General features: G+C 37.9%; 1 protein-coding gene across 5 annotated transcripts in view; it reads left to right on the top strand.

Moving 5' to 3' along the window:
* Positions 1–21885, top strand: part of Klhl15 (kelch like family member 15) — a 40793-nt gene extending 18908 nt beyond the window's left edge. For all 5 annotated transcript variants that reach the window (XM_042268830.2, XM_016008402.3, XM_016008399.3 and 2 more), the window contains 2 exons: positions 143–854; positions 20702–21885. In XM_042268830.2, coding sequence (XP_042124764.1) covers positions 150–854; positions 20702–21811 — 1815 coding nt within the window. In that variant the 5' untranslated portion in view covers positions 143–149 and the 3' untranslated portion in view covers positions 21812–21885. The remainder of the gene's footprint in view (positions 1–142; positions 855–20701) is intronic.
* The last annotated feature ends 1782 nt before the right edge of the window (positions 21886–23667 follow it).

The following is a 23667-nucleotide window of genomic DNA, read 5'->3' as shown; positions in this document are numbered from 1 at the left end:
TTGCCTTCTTTCTAAGGGTTTGTACACTTTTAAGACTTTGCCAGTAGACCTAAGGTGTGATAGAAACTGTTATAGCTCTTAATAATACCTTCTGAATGCATGGTCATGATTAATACCATTTTCTTTAATTACTTTTTTACAGGTGATTCATGGCAGGGGACGTGGAAGGTTTCTGTTCCTCCATCCATGACACCAGTGTCTCTGCTGGGTTCAGAGCACTGTATGAGGAGGGATTGCTTCTCGATGTCACTCTGGTTATTGAAGACCATCAGTTCCAGGCCCATAAAGCACTATTGGCCACCCAGAGTGATTACTTCAGAATTATGTTCACAGCAGACATGAGGGAACGAGATCAGGACAAAATTCACCTGAAAGGTCTAACAGCTACCGGTTTCAGCCACGTTCTTCAGTTTATGTATTATGGAACTATAGAACTGAGTATGAATACTGTTCATGAAATCCTGCAGGCGGCTATGTATGTTCAGCTTATAGAAGTGGTGAAGTTCTGCTGCTCTTTTCTTTTAGCTAAAATCTGCTTAGAAAATTGTGCAGAAATTATGAGACTCTTAGATGATTTTGGTGTTAACATCGAGGGAGTCAGGGAGAAGCTGGACGCCTTCCTGCTAGACAACTTTGTGCCACTCATGTCCAGGCCTGACTTCCTGTCCTATTTGAGCTTTGAGAAGCTCATGTCTTATCTGGATAATGATCATCTGAGCAGGTTTCCAGAAATAGAGCTGTACGAGGCTGTGCAGTCTTGGCTGCGACATGATAGACGACGATGGAGACATACAGATACCATCATTCAGAACATCAGGTTTTGTTTGATGACTCCATCCAGCGTTTTTGAGAAGGTTGGTGCATTTGAAAGCAGTAGACAGGATTCCTCATTTAGTTAAAGAGGTCATGGATAAGATTCCCAGAGTTGTTCAGGAGTCAATAAAGGAGTTTATAAGAATATTTTATATATGAGAAGCCTACTTTGTTATATATTTTGCATTTAGATGTTTTTAAAATACATTTTGTGGGTGAAGGGTAAACCAGGTAGGTAGTAGAATAGTTCCACTTTTAAAGTACTTTTAAGGTTGGATTATAATGTGATGCAAATATTACATATTTGCCATATTTGCTTTAACTTTTCCCTTTTTTTTTTCTTTCTTTCTTTTTTTTTTTTTTTTTTTTTTTTTTTCGAGACAGGGTTTCTCTGTGTAGCTTTGGAGCCTGTTCTGGATCTCGCTCTGTAGACCAAGCTGGCCTCGAACTCACAGAGATCCAACTGCCTCTGCCTCTCGAGTACTGGGATTAAAGGCGTGCGCCACCACTACCCGGCCGCTATAGCTTTTCTTAATTTGAACTGGGTTTATTTTTAAAAGTTAATTTAAGTAATCCATGCTAGAATTGGCATTGGAGATTTTTACAATTCTACATGGTACATATACATTAAATGCATTTTCTTATTTAAAATGCAGTAAGGGCACATACAATAGCTCTTGATGACCAGTAGGCCACAGAGTGATTGTCTTCCATACTCTTGTTTATTTCTGTTCCCCATTTCACTGTGAATACTAACTAAATTTATCCATGAAAACAAGATATATGTCTAAAAACATTTTGACATTTCCAAACTAGTAAACCATAAATCCTCTATGTACATTCATCAAGCATCCCTGTGTACATTTTACCATGTAAATAGTTCTGTTTTAAAATGCTTTCTCTAAAACAGCCTTTGCCTTTTTGCAAGCATCTTCGTTTTTATATCAGAGTCTCACTTGTGATCCATTCTTGCCCAAAGGAGAGAGAGCAGCTTCAGTAATTGCTTAACTTAATTGGTTTCTAATCACATGGTTACCTCTGGGGCTCTGTTTACCTCTTGCATCTTCCTTCTTTCTAGAAAGCACACAAAACTTGGTCGACAGACACCCTTCATGTTAAAACAGTCAGCTTTAGCTAACAGATAGTGTAAAAGAAGTATAATCTCTGAAAAGGAGGTTTGTTTATGCCATTTGAAAAATAAACAAATTTGTGCCTTTGAATAACACTCAGCAGCCTGGCATGTTTTTCTTTTTTCTCCCCCTCTGAACTGCTATGAAATGTCATTATCTTTAAAAGAGAATTTTATGGAATTTTACCTTTATTTTCAGAATGTATTAATATGACAGAAATGATTGAAACTAAAGAATATACTTGTTTTTGTTCAGTATGAACCAGCCCCACATCAACTATGTAAACCATTTGCTGCTTATGTTTTGATTTTTTTCTACCTTTACTATTGTTTTTATTGCTCTCTTTCCCTTGGGATTCATGTTTTGTCTTTATACATTAAATGAGGATGCTTTCTCACTGCTAAAACAGAGCCCCCTGCCCCCCAGTTTCAACCTAGATTGAAGTAGAAAGTATTTATGAAATAGAAATAAAATTTCCTCTCTTGTGGGACAGTATAGTGGTTAACTGATAGCAGTTAATGATTTGTAAATGCTGAGTTGTTATGCTAGTCTACATTTCAGTTTTCATTTTCAAGGTAGGCAGTTGTTATAGTGGCTAAAAGGTAATGCTGTTGGATAGTTGTTTAACAGTTGAACTTGCTGATTTCCTTTTGCACCTATGACATAACAGTGGTTATCACCAATGGCTAAGTGTGTGGTTTTATCAGGATACAAATGTTACTAAGGCTTCTTTCTGCAGTTACTATCTTAGGAAAACTTTCGACCCAGTTGAGAAGAAATTTTTTTGTAATATAAATCTTTCACTTCTACTTGAGTAATACTAGTAAACTTGCCTTAATAGTGTGTGAGATTTAAGTTTATCAAGGCAATCTGTGGTTTTTAAAATGTTGAGATGCACTTAAATTATGCATATTAGAGGCCTTATCTCTAGAAATATAACTTCAGAAACCAAAATAATGTGGGGAATTTGGTTGGCAAATGCATATTTAGATATGGCTTGGCATGGTGGCATACACCTTTGATCCCAGCACTTAGGCAGAGGCCAGATGTAGAGAGACCCTGTCTCAAAACAAAGAATTTAGACATATGTTTTATATTTCAAGCTCCTTGAAAATAGTATCCATATATTTTTCTTGTATTCAGAACATTGCAAGTCCCAAACAAGGCCATTTTTTAAAAACATTAAGCCTGGTCTCTGGTCCTAAAGTGGGCATAAAAGTGTAAAGCTAAATCCATGCTGGTCCTTTTTTAGTAAGTCTCTAGGGGCAAGGGAGTATAACTGTTTTTGATTTGTGGTTTTTATCCCATTTGCTGAAATTTATAAAAATTGATTTTTTTCTTCAAACAAGGCTTTTATTCTATCCCAGGCTGGGCTTAAACATGTTATAGAGCCCAGGCTGGCCTCACACTCAGGTTAATCTTCCTTCTTAAGTGCAGGGATCATATGCACATGCCACATCTGGCAGGGAATGTTAATATGGCCTTATTTTTCGTTTTTATGTGTTTTAAATTTTCGGTTATAAATTTACTTAAACATACAAAAAAAGCTGAAAAAATAATGATCACTTCAAAACAAACATATCATGTAAGATAATAGTTGTTAACATATTTGCTAGATAGGTAGAGATTGTATAGTTTTTAGTATGTGTTTTTTTCCTCCCTGAACTGATTCAAAGAATGTTGTAGAGCCAGGCAGTGGTAGCCCATGCCTTTAATCCCAACACGTGGGACACAGAGACAAACAGGTCTCTTGAGTTCGAGGCCAGCCTACCAGGGCTACACAGGGAAAACCCTGTTTCAAAAAAATAAAACAAAAGAATGTTGTAGATATTGTGACCATTCATTTATAACTGCTTCATCTATCATTTCCCAAGATTAAGGATATCATCCTACATAACCAAAATACTGTTGTTGTACCCAAGAGAATTAACAATACTTCTTTAGCATCATGTAATATCTAGGCCATTTTCTGTTAGTTCAAAGGTGTCTTTTTTGGTTGCTTTTGATGAACTAAAATTTAATCAAGGTTTGCATAGTACATTTGGTTGTCTTTGTTTTAATTTTGAATTGCCTCCCCCTTTCCTCATTTGTTATAAGGATGTTCAAACGCATGAAAAGTTGAATGAATAGTGTAATGAACATTTGTATAGTATATAGCTGTTGCCTAGATTCAAGAACTGTTACATTTGCCACATTTGTTTTCTAGCCTTTGAAAATAAGTTAACATCACAATACCTCACTCTTAAATACTTAACTGTATTTCTCCTGTGAATAAGGATTTTTCTTACTAAAATACAGTACTATTTTTACCTTAGGAGTAGTAACACTAAAACCCACCATCAAATTGCTGATTTTGCAGTTGCTTCCAAATCCACTAGATCCAGTGTTTATGCATTGCTTTTTGGCCATCATGCATATCTAAGCTTTCTTAATCTGCAGCAGCCTCCACATTTATTTTTATTTTTTGAGAAAAACTAGACTGCCCATTCATTGTCTCAATGTGTTTCACATTCTAGATGTATTCTAGATGTATCTGATTATTTCCTTGTGTTGTTAATTTAGTTTCTTTATACTCATTGTTTCCTATTAACACATCTACATTTTAGCATCATGTTTTTTTTCATGAACAATTACAGGAAAATACTGTAATATCAGAGAAAAAACTTGGAAAACCATTTAGCTACTCTGATTAGACTTAGAAATCACCATTCTTTTTGTATTATGACTCCACGCAGCTCATTTCTGTGAGTAAAACCAAAAATTTTATCCACTCTGTTCTGTGTTAAGTTTCTTTTAGAGTAATAAAATTTTCCTCCTTTAAAGAAAAAGTAGAATACTTCAGTTTAATGGAGTTAAAAACTATATGAAGGGTTAAAATTAAAAAATTTCTTCTTAATAAAAAAATGAGCCTGAGACTTCAGTCTGTAGTACAAGCTTAGCATGCACTGTATTCAATCTCCAGCACTACCCAAATCAGTGAGCTCCATTGTTCAAAGATTAAGACAACAAAAAGTGGGGCTGGAGAAATGGCCCAGCAGTTAGGAGTACTGGGTGCTCTTCTAGAGGACATGGTGCTCACAACTGTCTGTAACTCCAGACATTCATTCAGGCAAAATACCCATACACATAAACAAACAGATCTTTTTAAAAGGCAACAGAAAGGATGTTTCTTATATCAAATTTACTTTGGAACTAAGAATTAAACCTAGGACCTTAGTGGATGCTAGCTAGATGCTCTACTACTGAACTACATCCTCAGACTTAAATAATTTTGAGATTGATTACATGTTGAAATTGCACTTTGGATATATTGAGTTAAATATAACAAAAGAAAATTTCACCTTTTGTGCTTTTTCAAGTGTGGATAGTAAGGCATGTAAAATTGCATCTTTTGGCTTGCATTTGTCATTTGGATTATATTTTTATGGCAGAATACTACTTTAAAGTTAAGGAAGTGAGTTTTCATTAGCAACTCTGAATATGCATATAGTAAACTGATTTTTCTCACATATTTAGCCCCCTCTCCTTAATTCTCACCCTTTGGTTATGGTTATATACAGTTAGTATTAAAGAACTCCCGGACCTAAAGATTCATAGTGTGGTTGATGATTAGCTGTTAATAAGGATAGCATCTCTTTTTGTCAGGATCCTTTTTCTGTCTTCAGGAAAATAACCTATACAAAGCTTTGGGAAGAAACTTCTTCCTGTAGCAGTAGCTGTCAGCTCTGAGCGATGGCATCTTAGAAGGAAAAGAAATACTCTGTTTCTCGGTGAAGAAGAGCTCCACTCAATCCGATCTCAGGAATCTGAATAAGGCCCTCTAGCTGTGTTGAAATCACTAGGATCACTAGGTTTATTCTATGCATTATCGTTCCCTGTAATCCCTTCTTGAATTTCTCTCAGCTCAACACACTGCCTCAATTTATACTGAGTGCTCTGAAGCTACCACAGGCCAAGGCTTCCACATTTCCTGAGTTCCTCGAAGGCATCTGTATTGTTTTTTAGAACACTGTGAAACATGTGCACGCGCACACGCGCGCGCGCGCACACACACACACACACACACACACACACACACACACGGTGTTTCGTGTGTGCATATACATATGTGTGTTTGCTAGGTTGTGTCCACTAAGTGCTTTCCACATAGTTTAGAGTCCAAATGTTATCCTCATTTTATAGGTAAGAAAACAGGTTCAGAAAGGTTATGAATCTTATTCCAGAACAAGTGGCACTGTCCAGACTGGAATCCAGATCTGCCTGTGTCTCATGTCAGGACTGTTCTTAAAGCTGCTAGACTAATGGGAAGCCCTGGAGGTACATAGTGCATGCTGTGTACTTGTGATTCACCTTTGGTCATTTAGAAGTTGTTAGTAGAATTGTGAAATTCTAAAGTGCTAGCTTGAACAACAGCAACAAAACCTAAGAAATTCATAACCCTGAAAGAATATAAGGTATGAAAGCACATTTTTGTTTTTAGTGTCTAATCAATTCAGACAATTTCAGAGTCTTTTTTTTTAATTTAAATTTTTTGATGCTTGGTGGGGTTGAACCCAGGTCTTCACTTATTTTAAGGAAACACTCCACCATTGAACTACATTCCAACTTAAATCTTGTCTTTTTGAAACATAGTTGTTTAAATTATGATTTGTTTTTGTCTATGGAAGATTCATAGTTTTGAAACTAAACTATAATTTTAATTTTTACTTAAGCAGGTATCTTTGGCTTGTATTTTTACTAGCTTTGATGGCCTTTGCATCTGTTAACAAAGATAAGGCCTGTTATCACAATGCATTTTTCAGTAAAGAGTTAAATCATTTAAACTATGCTCTTTGTTTTATTTTTGTTCTGTGACAGGGTCTCATTGGTAACCCAGGCTTGGCTGGAACTCGCTATATAACCTAGACTAGATTTGGATTTGAGACAATTCTCCCACCTTAGCTTCCTGAGTGCTACCACTACAGTTGTGAGCCATTGTACCTGACTAGTCTTGTGATTTTTTTGTTGTTGTTTTTGTTTGTTTTGTTTTGGCAGGGTTTCTCTGTGTAACAGCCCTGGCTGTCCTGGAACTCGCTCTGTAGACCAGGCTAACCTCAAACTCACTTGGAGGCCTGCCTCCAAGTGCTGAGATTAAAGCTGTGTGCCACTACTGTCTGCCTTAAGAAACAAGAAAGGATATGGGCCTGTCAGATGGCTGAGCCTGACAACCTGAGACCTCAATGGTGGAAGTAGAGAACTGACTTCCAAGGTTGTCCTTTGACCTTCACAAATACCATGGATGTGCATGACCACACATACATAAATAGATATAATAGTCAGTAAATGCATTATTTGGCAAAATTATATTTTACACAAAAGAACTTATTTGTAACAAGATTGTTAAGTTATTGATTGGAGCGTCTTTGTTGATTTCTTTAATACAGTGGCATAGCAGGAATGGCGGCCCACTCCCATGATTCTGGTACTTGGAAGGCTGACGTAGGAGGATTGCCCTGAGTTTGAGGCCAGGCCAGCCTGAGCTACATTGTAGGATCTTGTCTCAAAAAAAAAAAAAACCCAGGAAATAATAAAGCATAGTTTACTGGCATCATAACATTTTTTATTTTGGTGGGGCTAGGGGGTAAGCCAGAGCCTCATTCATGCTAGGCAAATGTTTTTTCACTTGTGTTGCTGGAGGGCTTCTCTCCAGGTTCCCCAAGCCCCGCAGTCCCACAATCCACTTATAAAATAATCACTCAGACGCTTATATCACTTATAAGCTGTATGGCCGTGGCAGGCTTCTTGCTAACTGTTCTTTTATCTTAAATTAACCCATTTCTATAAATCTATACCTTGCCACGTGGCTGGTGGCTTACCAGAGTCTTTACATGTTGCACGTCCTGGCGGTGGCTGCAGTGTCTCTCCCCTCAGCCTTCTGCTTCCCAGAATTCTCCTCTCTCCTTGTCCCACCTACTTCCTGCCTGGTCACTGGCCATTAGTGTTTTATTTATATAGAATGATATCCACAGCACACTTGGCTACTATTTTAACATTTTTGAACCTGGAACATCTTCATAAATCATAAATATACATAAGGTAAAACTCAGCATGCTGCTGACCCTCTAGATACTGTATTAATATGAATTAACTTCAAAATTATTAAGTCCTATGAGGATAGAAAAACAGATTAGTTCAGCTCTGTATTTAGGGTTTTATGGTTTATTTGATTGCCTGTTTATTAAGGAAGCAGACTATATAGATGTATTCTGCTTTAAGTAAACCCATCATGCTTATTCCAGACACATTTTATGAACTACCTCATGGTATTCAGACTCCATAGTATGCTTTTTATCCCTTATTGGTTAAGCATAATTCACTGTTTTACCTCAAAATTGGATTTATATAAAAATTAAATTTTTTTCTGGTTAGAATACCCAAGGGCATGTATTCTACCACTGGGCTGTATGATGAGTCCTTACAGGTTTTTGAAGTGCAAAGCTAATGTTGCAAGGAGAAAAGACCATAATGTGTATCTGTTGTGTGTACAGAATTTAGAATAGTACTTTTCTATCACTGAGACTATATTTGGACTTAATAAATATTTATTTTAGGGCTCTTTACTTCTTTGGGCTGGCAAGATGGTCCAGTGGGTAGAGGTGCTTGCTGCCAATACTGATGACCTGAGTTCAATCCCTGGGTCCTACATGGTGGAAGGAGAGTGTTGTCCTCTGCCCTTAATCTATACACAATGGCATGCACTTACCCATATACATGTAATAGAATATTTGCTACTTTGACAATTTTTATAGCTTAGTGAAAATTATTTCAAGAGTCAGTGAAAATAATGCTTTAAAAAAGCTTTCTAAGACTTTGTTATTTTAAGACAGGATCTCATCTAGCCCAGGATGGCTTAACTTGTGGCAGTCCTCTTGCCTCAGCTTTCTGAATGTTGGGATTACATGCCTGTGTTATAATGTTCACCTAGAGTTCATGGTTTTAAAAATACAAATTGAGCCGGTTGTGGTGGCACACACCTTTAATCCCAGCACTCAGGCAGAGGCAGGCAGATCCTGAGTTTGAGGCCAACTTGGTCTATATAGTTTCAGGATAGCTGGAGCTACAAAGTAAGACCCTATCTCAAAAACAACAGCAACAATCCCCAAACAAACAAACACACAAACAAAAAATCAACCTGCAGTGGTGGCACATTCCTTTAATCCCAGCACTAGGGAGACTCACTAGAGATCCACTCAGGTGGATCTTTGAGCCTGGTGTATAGAGTGAGTTCCAGGACAGCCAGGGATACACAGAGAAACCCTGTCTCGAAACAACAACTAAGAACCAAAACAAAAAACCAGAACAAACAACATTCCCCCGCCCCCCCAAAACCCCCTACATTTTGGTGTTTGGGGAAAGTGCTTGCTATGCAAGCGTGAAGACCCAAGTTGGATTCCCAAAACTCATGCAGGAAGAAAAAAGTCTGCATGATGTGGCAGATTTAGAATCTCAGCACAGAGGAGGCAGAATCCTGGTGGTCAGCCTAGCCTACCAATTTCAGGCCAGCGAGGAATCCTGTCTGGAAGACAGGTGAACAAAACCAGAAGAATGACATCCAAAATTGACCTCTGGCCACCACGTGCACATAAGCGTACACACCGAAAAATCAAAGCTACATTTTAAAACAAGCCTGAAGCATCCTGAAGTCACCTAGAAACTGATGGAATTCAAGGGTAAGGGTTTGAGTATCTAAAGTATGCCTTAGAATACAGTAGCTCTCAGTGTTCTTCACCAAACACTAATCCCCAACATGTCTTTTCCGTCAGCATTCACAGTTGGACTGTTAACACAGTTACTGTTCTTAATCTCATGCTTGTGGTATGATATTCTCATTAATTGAAGTATAGCCCATGTGATAAAGTGTAGATGCTGTTATTATGGATCTCTGGAATCCCTTCATGTATGTTTTTGGAACATGCTGACTGATCTGGTACTTGCTTGAAGAAAAACTTAAATCCAGCAGTCAACTGTTATGTGTAATTTTAGCACTGTTTATTCAAAACTTCTTGAAAAGATTTGTTTATATCTAATGACTTCAGTTAGAGCTAGAATAAGTGGAAATTTCCCTTTAACCGTCCCAATTTTAGAAGTATATGAGAAACAGTGCTGTATTTTGTTTGTGTGTATTGGATGTGCACGTGTGTATTGTTTGTGTATGTATGTAGGGTGCCTGTTTACATGCACATAGAGGCTAGAGGAGAGTGTTGGAAGTCTTCCCCTGTCACTTTCCACTTTTCAGTTTTTGAGACAGTCTCTCAATAAACGTAAAGCTTGCCATCTTAGCGAGGCTGGCTGGCCCTCGAGCTCTGGAATGTGCTTTTCTCAGACCCCAATTCTTGCCATGCTGAGCCTTTACATGGGTGCTGGGGATTTGAATTCAGGTCCCCCTGCTTTCATAGCAAGTATTCTTACCCAGCCATTTACCCAGCCCTGTAAAATTTTTTTTTTTAAATTTTTTCTTGATTTTTCAAGATAGGGTTTCTCTGTGTAACAGTCCTAGCTGTCCTGGCACTTGCTCTGTAGCCCAGGCTGGCCTCGAACTCACAGAAATCCGCCTGCCTCTGCCTCCCGAGTGCTGGTATTAAAGGCGCGAGCCACTGCTGCCCAGCCAAAAATATTTTTAAAGAAAGAAAATTAGACGTTTGACCAGATTTTCTGATAAGCTTGAGTTGTGCTTGAGAAAGTTTAAAATCCTCTTCAGATATAAAATAGTATTTATGCAGCTAGCCCTTTAAATTACATAAATGAACAGTTAGCTCATTTGGTGCTTGAAGTGAAAACCAAAATGGTGGGTTTTCTTTTGGGAACTAGGCCAGTGTTAAACATGCTCTCAGTTACTTCAGTGTCCTTTTTGCTAATCCTTCCTCCCAGGCTCCATAGACTAAGATGCTTAGAATTAACATATATGCAGGTTTTTTTTCTAAAAAAAAAAATGAGCCACAGTATTTTTTAGGTTTTGAAGTCGACTGTGTATACACAGTGCTTTTTCCCTACCTTTGACTTGGAATCAGTTCAGGCTCATAGTTCTTCAAGAATGTCAGAAGCCTGGATGTTGACTGCTGTTAGAGCCCTGAGAAAGGCAGTATGTTAGGGGGTAGTTAGTAGACAGGAACCTATTGAAAACAGGAATTTAAAAGTTCAATCTTTTGCCAGGCATAATGGTGCACACCTTTAATCCTAGCACTCAGGAGACAGAGGCAGGCAGATCTCTGTGGGTGCTAGGCCAGCCAGGATAACATGGTTAGAACATGTTTTCAAAGAAAAAAGAAAATTCAATGTTCCCCTTTTTAATAAGAAAGATGAAACAAAATCAAGGGAATTTGGGCCTTTTTGTTGATGTGTAAGAGAAATAACCCTTTTTAATAAGTTGGGAGAGATGATAGAAAAACAGAAAATTAAAAGGATTGAAGGGAGCTGAAGGTGTAAAGAGCTTGCTCTGTGTGTATTCATCTCCATTGCTTTGAAAGAAAAAAGACTGAATGTCAGCAGGACAGTGGTGGAGCACACCTTTAATCCCAGCACTTAGGAAGCAGAGGCGGCAGATCTTGGTGAGTTTGAGGCCAGCCTGGTCTACAGAGTGAGTTCCAGGATAGTCAGGGCTGTTACATAGAGAAACTCTGTCTCAGAAACAAAACCAAAACCATCAAATGTCAAAATGACTGGAGAAAAGGTTAGAAGAAAGGAACAAGGGGGCTGTTTAGATTTTAGGCCTTAAATAATAATATTATTATTATCATTATTGGATTTTCAAGAGAGGGTTTCTCTGTGTGACCCTGGCCATTCTGGAACTGACTCTGTAGACCAGGCTGGCCTCGAACTCAGGTTCATTTGCCTCTGTCTCCTGAGTTCTTGGTTTAAAGATATGCACCACCACCCCCTGGCTTGAAGTCTTAATTTTTCAACTTATTACACATTTTCCTAAGTAAACACTACTCCATGACTTATTGAGAAATTAGTTTTAGACTTAGACCTTTTATTTGGCTTTCTTGCTTTATTATATTTATAAATAAAATATTTATATAGTAGAGTATATTTCTGTAAATAGGAAAAGATCAATCATAAATTTGAATTCTAGAACTTGTGCTATTTAAATATTAGTATAATTACAGTAAAAACGATTAACTTTTTAAACTTTCACATCATTTTATCTTTAATAGTCTAACAGTTATTCAAATATTAACTATTTTTAAAAATAATTTCCTACCTTTATGCACCGTTCTGTCAGTGCTCTGTCATACTAAAGTTGTAAGGAAATTAAACTTTCTAAGCACATTTAGTTCTAATTTTTATGAGTAATCTAGAGATGGTTTAAAGCATGCTGGAACATGTGTGCCCACTAAATGTTAACCCTGTACCATTTTAAATAAGAGATTGGAGCATCAGCATAAAATCCTGGAACCAATAAGTAAACCAAATAATAGATCAGTATATGCTTTAGTTCTGATCATGAATATTTTCTGCTTCTGAGGGTGAAGCTCAGAGCCTTATGAATACTAGGCTAAGACTTGACCACTGAACCACACCCTTATCCCCTCGAGCATGATTCCATAAAGACTTTGACATGGTAGTTGTCAAATACAACAGATAAAAGCCCCCACATTTTACTCACAGTCAAAACTTTTATCAAATGAGCCCCATGTGCTACCACTTCCTAGCACCTGGGAAGCTGAGGTAGGAGGATTTTTCACAAATTGAAGACCAGCCTAAGCTACATAGTTGAGTCCCAGGCCAGCCAAGAGTACATAGTATAACCTGTGATATCTCCAACCACTACCACCACCAAAACCCCAAAATCAAGTGAAATGCAGTTGTGGTTTCTAAAAGATAAGATTTGTTTTAGCACAAGCCCCATGGTAGCACTTTGTTTTTAGATTTTTTTCTTGAGAAGATTAGATCATGGCAGAGAAGTAGGGATGAAACTTAAAATCAAGATTCAAGCTTGCACATGAAACTTTTTGTACCCACGGTCTGAGATTTTAAGTTAGCATTTTTGGATGTAGGGAGAGTCAGAAGTATCTGTTCATGTAATAATGTTTCTTATAAGGAAGAAAATAGCTAAAGGAATGTGGTTCAGAATCTGACACTGAAGGAAATATTAATACAGAAGATTTTCTTTGGTTTAGTGGAAATATATTAGATATTAAAAAATTATTTCATGGCTGGGGATATAGTTTAGTAGAAGGGAACTTGCCTAGCACGTGTGGCTTTGAGTTTGATCACTAGGACTATTCAAAAAGTTAAACAGCTTATAGCATCTTAGATTTGTTGCTTAAAAATCTAATTTTTAGGCTGTAGCTAGTTTAGTTGATACTTAAAATTATAGATTTTGAGTTAAACCTAGTAAATTGTAGGAAAATGCCTGTTAATATTACAACTTCATTTTACTTTTCAAAATTACAGGTAATATAAAAACTTACCTTTAAAATTTGCTTATTTAAGTTTGATGGTGGTGGTATGCACCTTTAATACCAGCACTTGAGAGGCAAAGGCAAGCAGATCTCTGAGTTTGAGACCAGCCTGGTCTGTGGTAAGTTCCAGGGCAGCCAAGGCTATACAGTGAAACCCTGTCTCAAAAAAACCAAAAAATTTAATTAATTTAATTTAATAAATGAATTGATTGCATAATATTTTGAGAAACAGAATTTTGTTCTTGTTTTGAAGGTACATTAAACTAGTGATTCTAGTAGCTGGCTGTTTTAACATCTTTAAGGAGCCACAGTTAGAATGAATCCTGTGTCAAATTTCTTTCTTCCCTAACTATGCATATATGTGTGCACACAATTAAATTAAATTGAAAAGTTTTGAGGAGGAAATGGCCAACTAAGAATTCAGACCACTCTTTTTAAGAGACGATATGTATGTCCTAGGATTTTATTTTAAAACAAAATCCACTTTTATAATACAATTCTTAATGTATGAAAGCAGGAAAAGTGATAATCTTTCCAAGTGTTAAAACAAGACAGCTTTTATGTTTATGAAAGGAGAACGAAAGTAATTCAAAACATGAAAGATGTGTCATTCTTTCTATATTTATCTTTTGAGAACACCTGATATACAGATGGCTAAGCTGTTACATGAGGAATGAATGATTCGAGAAATGCCTTTCTTATGAAAAGATGAGCCCCCTTTGTTTTTGGGGTAGCTCTCTTCATGAATACACTTGCAAGGATTTCTTTCATGTGGCTTCACTGCTATGTGTTTTCAAAGTAGAATGTATGTGTGTGTATAAAATGACTTGGGCCAAGATTTAGTAGAAGTATTAGTTCTACCGCCACAATGAAAGAAGAAATTGGTTGTGCTTGTTGATACTGAGTAATTTTGGAAAAAGCACAGCAGTAAGAAGCTTCGGGAAAAGAGCAAAACAGATCTAGAACTTGCCTTAGCTGAAAGAAATTGGAACTAAATATCTTTGGTTGGAAGATCTTTGAATTAGCTGTTTCAAAAGGCACGAATTCCATTATTGGAGGCTTAGAGGTAGAACAGTCTGATTGGACTTGAACGTAGAATTGAAGTGAATCTTGTAAGCTCTTTAGAACCCAGATTTCAGAGGAGCACAATAGAATGAATGGGGAAGAGGACAAAGAAACTAGAAGATTGGGTATAAAATGAAAGATTGGAAATGATTCCCAAAGCAGGTAAGCTGGGCCTGTTCAATGAGCTCTATAAGAGCCAGGGTTAGAATGTGGAAGGGATATCAGGTCATCTAGCCTAGCCTTCTGAGACACGGAATCCCTATCTACTGTTGCTGCTGGTACTCACAGCTGAACTGCTCCAGCGGCAGAGGGCTTGTTGACTCCAGAGATCCAGTTGTCTTGCTTTGGGGCAAATAGGTCGTCTTTTTTTTTTTTTTTTTTTTTTTTTTTTTTTTTTTTTTTTTACTGATTATTACAAAAAAAAAAGGCTGACCCTTGTAACAATGCTTATTGCTTATTCTGACCCATATAAGAATCAAACTTTGTGGTAGTTGTGTGTTGAACACATATGCAGACCCCCTCCCATATGTGCTTCCAACTATAAAACAGCTGATTTTTATTCTTTGAGAGTATATGTACTGTTCTTTGGTTTTCCTCTTTTAACATTTTGAACTTCTGCCACTACATTTTGGGTTCATTTCATATGCCATATACAATCATTAAAAATAATGATATACACCATAGTTTATGCAACTAATTTTTTTCTTTGAGATAGGGTCTCTGGTTGGCCTGGAACTTGTTATGTATATCTGTAACTCACAGAGATCCATCTAACTCTGCCTCCCACATGCTTGAATTAAAGGCTTGTGCTACCTGAGGCTTTTCCTCTTTGTTGTTTGTTAATTAAGTAGTTCATGGGCAGATTTCACTTTTTTTTTTTTTTTTTTTACTTTTTACTTTAACCTCTAAGCTGCTTTTTGTTTAATATCTGGCACTTTGTAAGGTTTCAGCATTTTACTCCTCCCCCCCCCCAGACAGGGTTTTTCTGTGTAGTTTTGGTGCCTGTCCTGGATCTCGCTCTGTAGACCAGGCTGGCCTCAAACTCACAGAGATCCACCTGTCTCTGCCTCCCAAGTGCTGGGACTAAAGGCGTGCGCTGCCGCCGCCCAGCTTTTACTGTATTCTTACAGTTTCATTCCACGCTTCATAATACTTGCTTTATGAGCTTGTTTTTTCACATCTGGATTCCAGATAACTGTGTGCCACATCAGGTTACTTTCTTTTTTCTCTCCTCAGTGTTTTGTAATTTAAGGAGTTAGCATTAGACTTCAGAGAACCTTCAAGTCTTCCTAAGCTTCCTTGCAAAGTTTCTGATTTTCTCTTGAAAAACTTGAAAGCTGCCTGTCTAGGATGTGACTTTCTCCTTTCTCAAAGGCTGCTTTCTGTAAAGTACTATTCTATTAGTATATCACCAATCATATTTCTAGTAGAGGGTTAGGCCCAAAATAGGCTCCTCTCATTTCTGCCTTACTCTACAGACTAACTTTTAATGTAGCAGCTGATGACTTTTATACATGGGCACATGACAGACACCAAACTAAATCCTTTGCTCATGAGCTATCTCAAGTTAAGAAGTTACCCCAATAATAACAGATGAGGAAACAAAGTCCAAGGTTGGGGCTGGAGAGATGGCTCAGTGGTTAAGAGCACTGGCTGCTCTTCCAGAGGACTCAGGTTCAATTCTCAGCACTTATATGGCAGCTCACAACTGTCTATAACTCCAGTTCCAGGGGACCCGACACCCTCACACAAACATACATGCAGGCCAAACACCAATGCACATTAAAAACAAAAAAGGTCCAAGTTTGTACAGCTAATGTGTTCCCAAATCAGAAAATTTCTAAATTGCATTCTTAATCTCCATACTGGGTTGCCTGACAAGATGTTTAAATACTATGCTGGACAGAATTCTATGATTTGGGAATTGGTGTGACACCCAGGCCACTGGTTGTGTTAGACACTCAAATGTGTAATTTGAGGCTTGTGGTAGGGACCTCAATGTAGTTTGATTTTTCTCTCTCTCCCCTTCCTCTTTCCCTCCTTTTTCTTTCTTTCTCTCTTTCAAGATAGGGTTTCATGTAGCTTAGACTGGTATCTGTCTTCCTATGTAGCTGAAGATGACCTTAACCTCCTGATCTTTTTGACTGGTAGGATTATAGCTTGCACCACCATGATTAATTCTTGTTAATCTTACATTAATGCTTGTTAGTCTATACTTAAAAAGTATGGACTTTTAATTCCAACAAATCAAAAAGAAAGTGATAAAAAAATAAAGCACACTGTTAGGCAACTCATAGAAAAAGTAAATAGAAAAGGAAAGTAGAAAAACTCATTTTTATTTAAGAAATTTTGAACTACTATGTCTGCCCCCCAAAACAAAACAGAACAAAATTGCACTAGGTAATCCAGGCTGGCTTCTTTCTCCTCAGCCTGCTGTGGACTGGATTCCAGGCATGTGCCCCCATGACTGGCTTCAAGTAGAGTTTTGATTGTTGCAACTTCTTTTTTCAGGGTCCTGGGAATCAAACCCAGAGCTTACATGTGCTAGGCAAGTGCTCTTACCGTTGACACCCATTTTTAAAATGGAAATAACTCCTTTTTTATTTATAAATATGATACATGATAAAAAGAACCAAAAACTATTTGTGAAATCCCAGAGAGAATCACTAGTAACATAAGTAAGCTTATATAAAAGTGTATTTAATTGGTATAGTGCCAGGGTACTGTTGTTCTTCAGACAGTGAACAGAACATACTGTGAAGGTTTGGGATATAGTGCAGTTGGTAGGATGCTTGCCTGGCATTCAAGACCTGAGTTCAATCAGTACCAATAAAATAACTGACTGATCCCAGCAGTCAGGAGGCAGAGTCAGGTGGATCTCTGAGTTCGAGGCCAGCCTGGTCTACAGAGTGAGTTCCAGGATAGCCGGTGCTACACAGGGAAACCCTGTCTTGAAAAAAAAAATAATAATAAAATTAAATTAAATAACTGAATATTCTGTGAGCACCTTTCCATGTTAATAAATATAATCAATGATGTTATCCTTAGTTGCTAAGCCGCTATCCCATTATTTCTCATAAGAGATTGAAGCTTTTTGTTTGTTTGTTTTTCGAGATAGGGTTTCTCTGTGTAACTGTCCTGGCTGTCCTGGAATTCACACTGTAGACCAGGCTGGCCTTGAACTCACAGAGATCCGCCTGCCTCTGTCTCTGCCTCTGCCTCTGCCTCTGCCTTCTCTGCCTCTGCCTTCTCTGCCTCTGCCTCTGCCTTCTCTGCCTCTGCCTCCTCTGCTCCTTTGCCTCTGCCTCTGCCTCTGCCTCTGCCTCCTCTGCCTCCTCTGCCTCCTCTGCCTCCTCTGCCTCCTCTGCCTCCTCTGCCTCTGCCTCTGCCTCCTCTGCCTCCTCTGCTCCTCTGCCTCCTCTGCCTCTGCCTCTGCCTCTGCCTCCCGAGTGCTGGGATTAAAGGCATGCACTACCATGCCTGGTGGAGATTGAAGCTTTTTAAATATGTGAACTACAATAGTAAAGGATTGAATCTTTTTCATATTCTTCTTTTTTGCAATCATTTGTTTACAGTTTTTATTTGCTGAATTCTTCTACACTTGTTTTACTAGAAAGAATTGAGCTGAATATGTAATCATTGTCATGCCAGTAAACTGATTTTTTTATTTTTGAGACAGACTTTCATGCAGCCCAGGCTGGCTTCAAATTTGCTATGTAGTCAAAGATGGTCTTACAGTTCTGATCCCCCTGTCTCTGCCTCCCAAGTAAAATTACAAGCATGCACCAACCCACCAAGCATGACTGATAGTTTTTGTTAAGGACAGTTATAGTTTCTTTTCTTTGAGAAGAATCATTAGGTCCAATCTCTTGCTAGGGTTTTTATCTTTCTGGTTTTTTGAGACAGGGTTTCTTTGTGTAGCTTTGGCTGTTGTGGAATTCACTCTGTAGATCAGGCTGGTTTCAAACTCAGAGATCCACCTGCCTCTGCCTCCCGAGTGCTAGGATTAAAGGGGTTCACCACCACTGCCTGGCTAGCTAGGTTTTTTATTAATGCACATATTACTTAAAGATTTTTCTAAAGCAGAATGGAAGCTGTATTCCCAACATACTGGAAACTATATGACTTTCGAGTAAAATTGTGTTCAGATTCTGGATCTACCAGTTTTAGTTCTGTAAATAACTTGAACGAGAGTGTTACTTAATATCCTTAGCCTCAATTTTCTTAGCAGGAAATCAGGGGTTGTTACTGTTCTCTCACAGGTGGAATAATTTTAACAAGATCTCCACAGGTGAAGTGCCCAACACAGCTAGTGTTTCCATCTTCTGGGTTAGACAAGATGTTCTGCCTTTGCTAGTCTAGTGAAGCCCAGGGAGAGACCCTCCATATTAAAATGATGGTCTTATTTGCATAAATGAAATGCCTGGAATTACAAAGGCAGTCAGTTCTAGTGAATACAGTTAAGAAAACATTTAACTTTGATAGCTTATTATATCCGAAATCTTTTGGGACTTATCTGGGAGAATTAATGACAGGGTGGATTAATGAAAGAAACCTAAGAAGGGAGGAGAGAAAGCTCATATACCTGCTTTTGATCTTTTCTTGAGCTATCATTTCAGATTTCCAACAGGCTCCTAGAAGTTTCCTCCTTCAGCACCCTGCCAGCAATTTTCCCTCCAGGGAACTCCTCTCTCCCAAAGCCTAGCTGCCTTTCTCATATTGATAATCCACCACTCGTGTGATGCCTCAAGTTTAAATCCACAAATCACATTAAAGTTCTCACTTTTCTACTCTGTTCAGTGTCAAATTAGTCACAGTCATCTGTAGAATTGTTTCCAGTGCTGTAGAAGGTCCCCAGGGCCTTGCCACAAAGTAGGCAAGTACTCTACTACTTAGCTACATCTCTAGCCCTCATCCTAGAAATTTTCTCTCTCCATACTGTTTTAGTTCTCCTGTCCAGATTTAAGATCCTCTTACTGCATCCTTACTATTAAAAACAGAGTTTTTTTCCCTGCTGATTTCCAGCATCCTCTTTTGAGAAGTATTTTAGGTTGGTTTGATATATTCTTTTTTTTTTTTTTTTTTTTTTTTGGTTTTTCGAGACAGGGTTTCTCTGTGTAGCTTTGCGCCTTTCCTGGAACTCACTTGGTAGCCCAGGTTGGCCTCGAACTCACAGAGATCCACCTGGCTCTGCCTCGCGAGTGCTGGGATTAAAGGCGTGCGCCACCACCGCCCAGCTGGTTTGATATGTTCTTACACCTATATCTAAAGTGCTACTATACAGAGATGTGCTGTACTATTTTATACCTGTCAACTGATTCTCTTGGCCCATTTATGTATGCTTTCATTTTTCTAAATATATCCTAATTTCTTGGAGGAAATATGCCACTTCTTACACTTACCTTTCTATCTCCCAATAATGCTTAGTATAGCACTTAAAAGTGCTTCCTAAGATCTTCATAGTAGTCATCTTAAGGTAGTTGTACTTTCAAAAACGGAAAGGAAAAGTTGACCTATTGCCTGCTGAATTGTTACTTATAGGAGTTGTTGATGTCATACTAAGTCTGTGTCAAAAACCTACTGGGAATTGTGTATGTATCTAAAGTTTTCACTAACTCACTACCATAACTCTCCAAATGATTCACTTGAGCTTGTTTTATGGTATATATTATTGGCTAAGAAAACTGCAGCTGGGCAGTGGTGGCACACACCTTTAGTCCCAGCACTTGGGAGGCAGAGCCAGGCAGATCTCTGTGAGTGCCAGGCCAGCCTGGTCTACAGAGTAAGATCCAGGACAGGCACCAAAACTACACAGAGAAAACCTGTCTCAAAAAAACTGAAAAAGAAAGAAAGAAAACTGCAGATGTGGTTTTTTTCTACTATGAAACCCTGTTTTTTTTTTTTGTTTTTTGTTTTTATCCTGATCCCCACTTGTAGCCTAGGGCCTAATATAATACTGTCTTATGAGAGACTTTTTCATAAATCCTGTTCTATTTAAAAATTATACCTTAAAAAGAGATTGTTATCTTTTAAAGGCTTGGGAGCATATGTACGTGATTATAAATGCAAGTTACAAAAAGAAACACAATGAAAAAGCTTTGTAGAAAACAAAGGAAATACTTTTGTCAGGAAAAGCAGTTTTAGCAAAGGAGTCTTAAGATAATATCTTGATCATCTTAGTAGGCATTGATAGTTTGTTTTACATTTATGGTTCATCTTTTGGTTAAATTCTTTTACTTGTCTTCCTAGGTTAAAACATCAGAATTTTATAGATACTCTCGACAGCTGCGCTATGAAGTTGACCAAGCATTGAATTACTTCCAGAATGTCCACCAGCAGCCCTTGCTAGACATGAAATCAAGCCGTATTCGTTCTGCCAAACCTCAAACTACAGTATTCCGAGGAATGATTGGACATAGCATGGTTAATAGTAAAATACTTCTTCTAAAGAAACCAAGAGTCTGGTGGGAACTGGAGGGACCCCAAGTACCTCTGAGGCCCGACTGCCTTGCTATTGTCAATAATTTTGTATTCCTGTTAGGTGGAGAAGAACTGGGCCCAGATGGTGAATTCCATGCCTCTTCGAAAGTGTTCAGGTATGATCCAAGACAAAATTCTTGGCTGCGCATGGCAGACATGTCTGTACCCCGTTCAGAATTTGCTGTTGGTGTTATTGGGAAGTTTATTTATGCTGTGGCAGGCAGAACAAGAGATGAGACTTTCTACTCAACAGAGAGATACGATATCACTAATGATAAATGGGAATTTGTAGATCCTTACCCAGTTAACAAATACGGACATGAGGGGACTGTGCTCAATAACAAGTTATTTATCACTGGAGGAATCACTTCATCTTCCACATCTAAACAAGTATGTGTGTTTGACCCCAGTAAAGAAGGGACCATAGAACAGCGGACCAGGAGAACTCAAGTAGTCACCAACTGCTGGGAGAATAAGAGCAAGATGAATTATGCCAGATGCTTTCACAAGATGATATCTTACAATGGCAAGCTTTATGTCTTCGGTGGTGTCTGCGTGATTTTGAGGGCCTCTTTTGAATCTCAGGGCTGCCCTTCCACAGAGGTGTACAATCCAGATACTGATCAGTGGACCATCTTGGCATCCATGCCAATTGGTAGAAGTGGCCATGGTGTGACTGTGCTGGACAAACAGATAATGGTCCTTGGAGGCCTTTGCTATAATGGTCATTATAGTGATTCCATTCTCACCTTTGACCCAGATGAAAATAAGTGGAAGGAAGATGAGTACCCTCGGATGCCCTGCAAGCTCGATGGCTTACAAGTGTGCAACCTACACTTCCCGGACTATGTACTGGATGAGGTTAGGCGCTGCAACTGACGATATCTTTCTCCCCTAAAAAAACAAGGCAAATAAAGCATTTGTGATAAAGTAGTTTAAAACATAAAGAAAAACCTCACCAGTTTTACTATCAAAGCCATTGGTCTAATATTGTAAGTTTTCATTCTGTGCTAGCATCTTTCTTTTCCTTTCAGTGGCCTCAGACTCATGCAATAAGTTCATTTAAAGCGCTAGCTCTTGAAACTACTTCCAGAAGCAGTTTAGTCACTGCTCCGCTTACCTGGGAAGTTGATTTTCTGCTTTAAACATTTCTTTCAGATGTTAGTGTAGGATTTGTGCATCTTCCAAGAGAAGACCCAGTAAGTGTCACTGGATGTGATTTCAGTCCCTCTCTATCTGAACTCTTTTGGACATTATTTTAGTCCGCTATATGTTTTGGTTTATTAGTTAAAAGTTTAAAACTCTTGACCTTTTTGCATGGCTTTTTGCTGAAAATGCAAAAATTTAAATTTTCTACAAAAGTTTTTTATATCAGAACACTATTTCTAAGCTGCCTTCTCTTATCTGCATTGTGTTAGTGAAAGCATATCCATACTCACATACATCCTATAAATATATAAGACACATCCCTTTTATGCGTGGTTAGGATTCTATATTTTTAAGCTAGTGCACTTGCACACACAGTTCGCCATACTTGTTGAGATTTAGATGTAATGTCTTTAATGTATTAATGTTTTTAGAAAGTTAAAATAACTGGAGTCCTCATTCAGTATCAAAGTAGTCTATCTTCAGTCCATACTGGTTCAGTAAAATTTAAATTAATATTTCTGAAACATGTATGGATTTAAAAAAAACTAGTGTTTTACATTTTGTTTTCAAACTAAAGATTAATATTTCATATCAATGGATGTTTTTTCTTGTTTGAAAATATTTTTCTTTGCAGTCTGCTTAATGTTGGTTACCCTGTTTTAGTGAGAATCAGAGTGGCCTGTGTCAAGCTCTGACCCTGCAGCATGCAAGCACTTTTAAAGAAAAGTTAAGTAATACCAGACTCCTAAGTAAAAGCCCCTTAAAAGTAAGTGCAACTCCTATTGTTTCTATTCAGTAAGACTGCTGCAGGTGATGAATGTGGGGCAGCAGCTCTTACACAGTTGAAACTCAGTTCTGACTGAGAGATGAGAAATTAGTTATAATGTTATATCTGCTTGATCAGTTTGTACAAAATATTCAGTGGCACTAGAAAGATAGATCAACCCTCAGCGTCTTTTTTAGTTTCTGGAAGCTACTAGCATGAAGGATAGTCACCAGAAAGTTTGGAATGATTCTTGAATAGCTGTTTTAAAGGCATTTATAATAAATAGTTTAGGATCAACTGCACATTTCAACTCTTCAAATGCGAAGGAAAGAAATATAGCTGACAAAATTAAGAGTGATCTGTGAGTGGATCATTCAAACTGATGCCATTTTCTCATGAGCAGTCTGTAGCTGATTAAATTGTACACTGGCATAGCTTGCCAGATCTGTGGATTTTGGTGCAATATTGCAATGCCTTTTATATGGCTGCTGTTGTATAAATTTTTGTAGTTACTTTGTTTTGTTTTATTTTTGCTGCTGGCACCATTGAACATAAAATGGAAGTGTGAAGTCATGGAAATGTGAAGATTTTGATTTCTTCTCCCTCTTTCCTCCCATGCCGCAGTTCACAGTGTGAATAAGGCCTGATTTTTCAAAACTAAAACCAGAGGTTTTAGAGTTTTAGAAAGTGTCAGGTATACTTTCTAAAGAAACCTTTTTTTTTTCCTTTCAGCAATCAAAATAGTGGCTTCTTTTGTATGTGATTCTTCCATTTTCATTAGGTGGCCTTTCATTTATTTCTGATTCCTGAAAATAAAATA

Source organism: Peromyscus maniculatus, chromosome X (assembly GCF_049852395.1).
Source record: "Peromyscus maniculatus bairdii isolate BWxNUB_F1_BW_parent chromosome X, HU_Pman_BW_mat_3.1, whole genome shotgun sequence".
Taxonomy (NCBI): Eukaryota; Metazoa; Chordata; class Mammalia; order Rodentia; family Cricetidae; genus Peromyscus; species Peromyscus maniculatus.
Note: the sequence above shows the minus strand (reverse complement) of the source record. Positions and strands in the feature narration are given on the sequence as shown.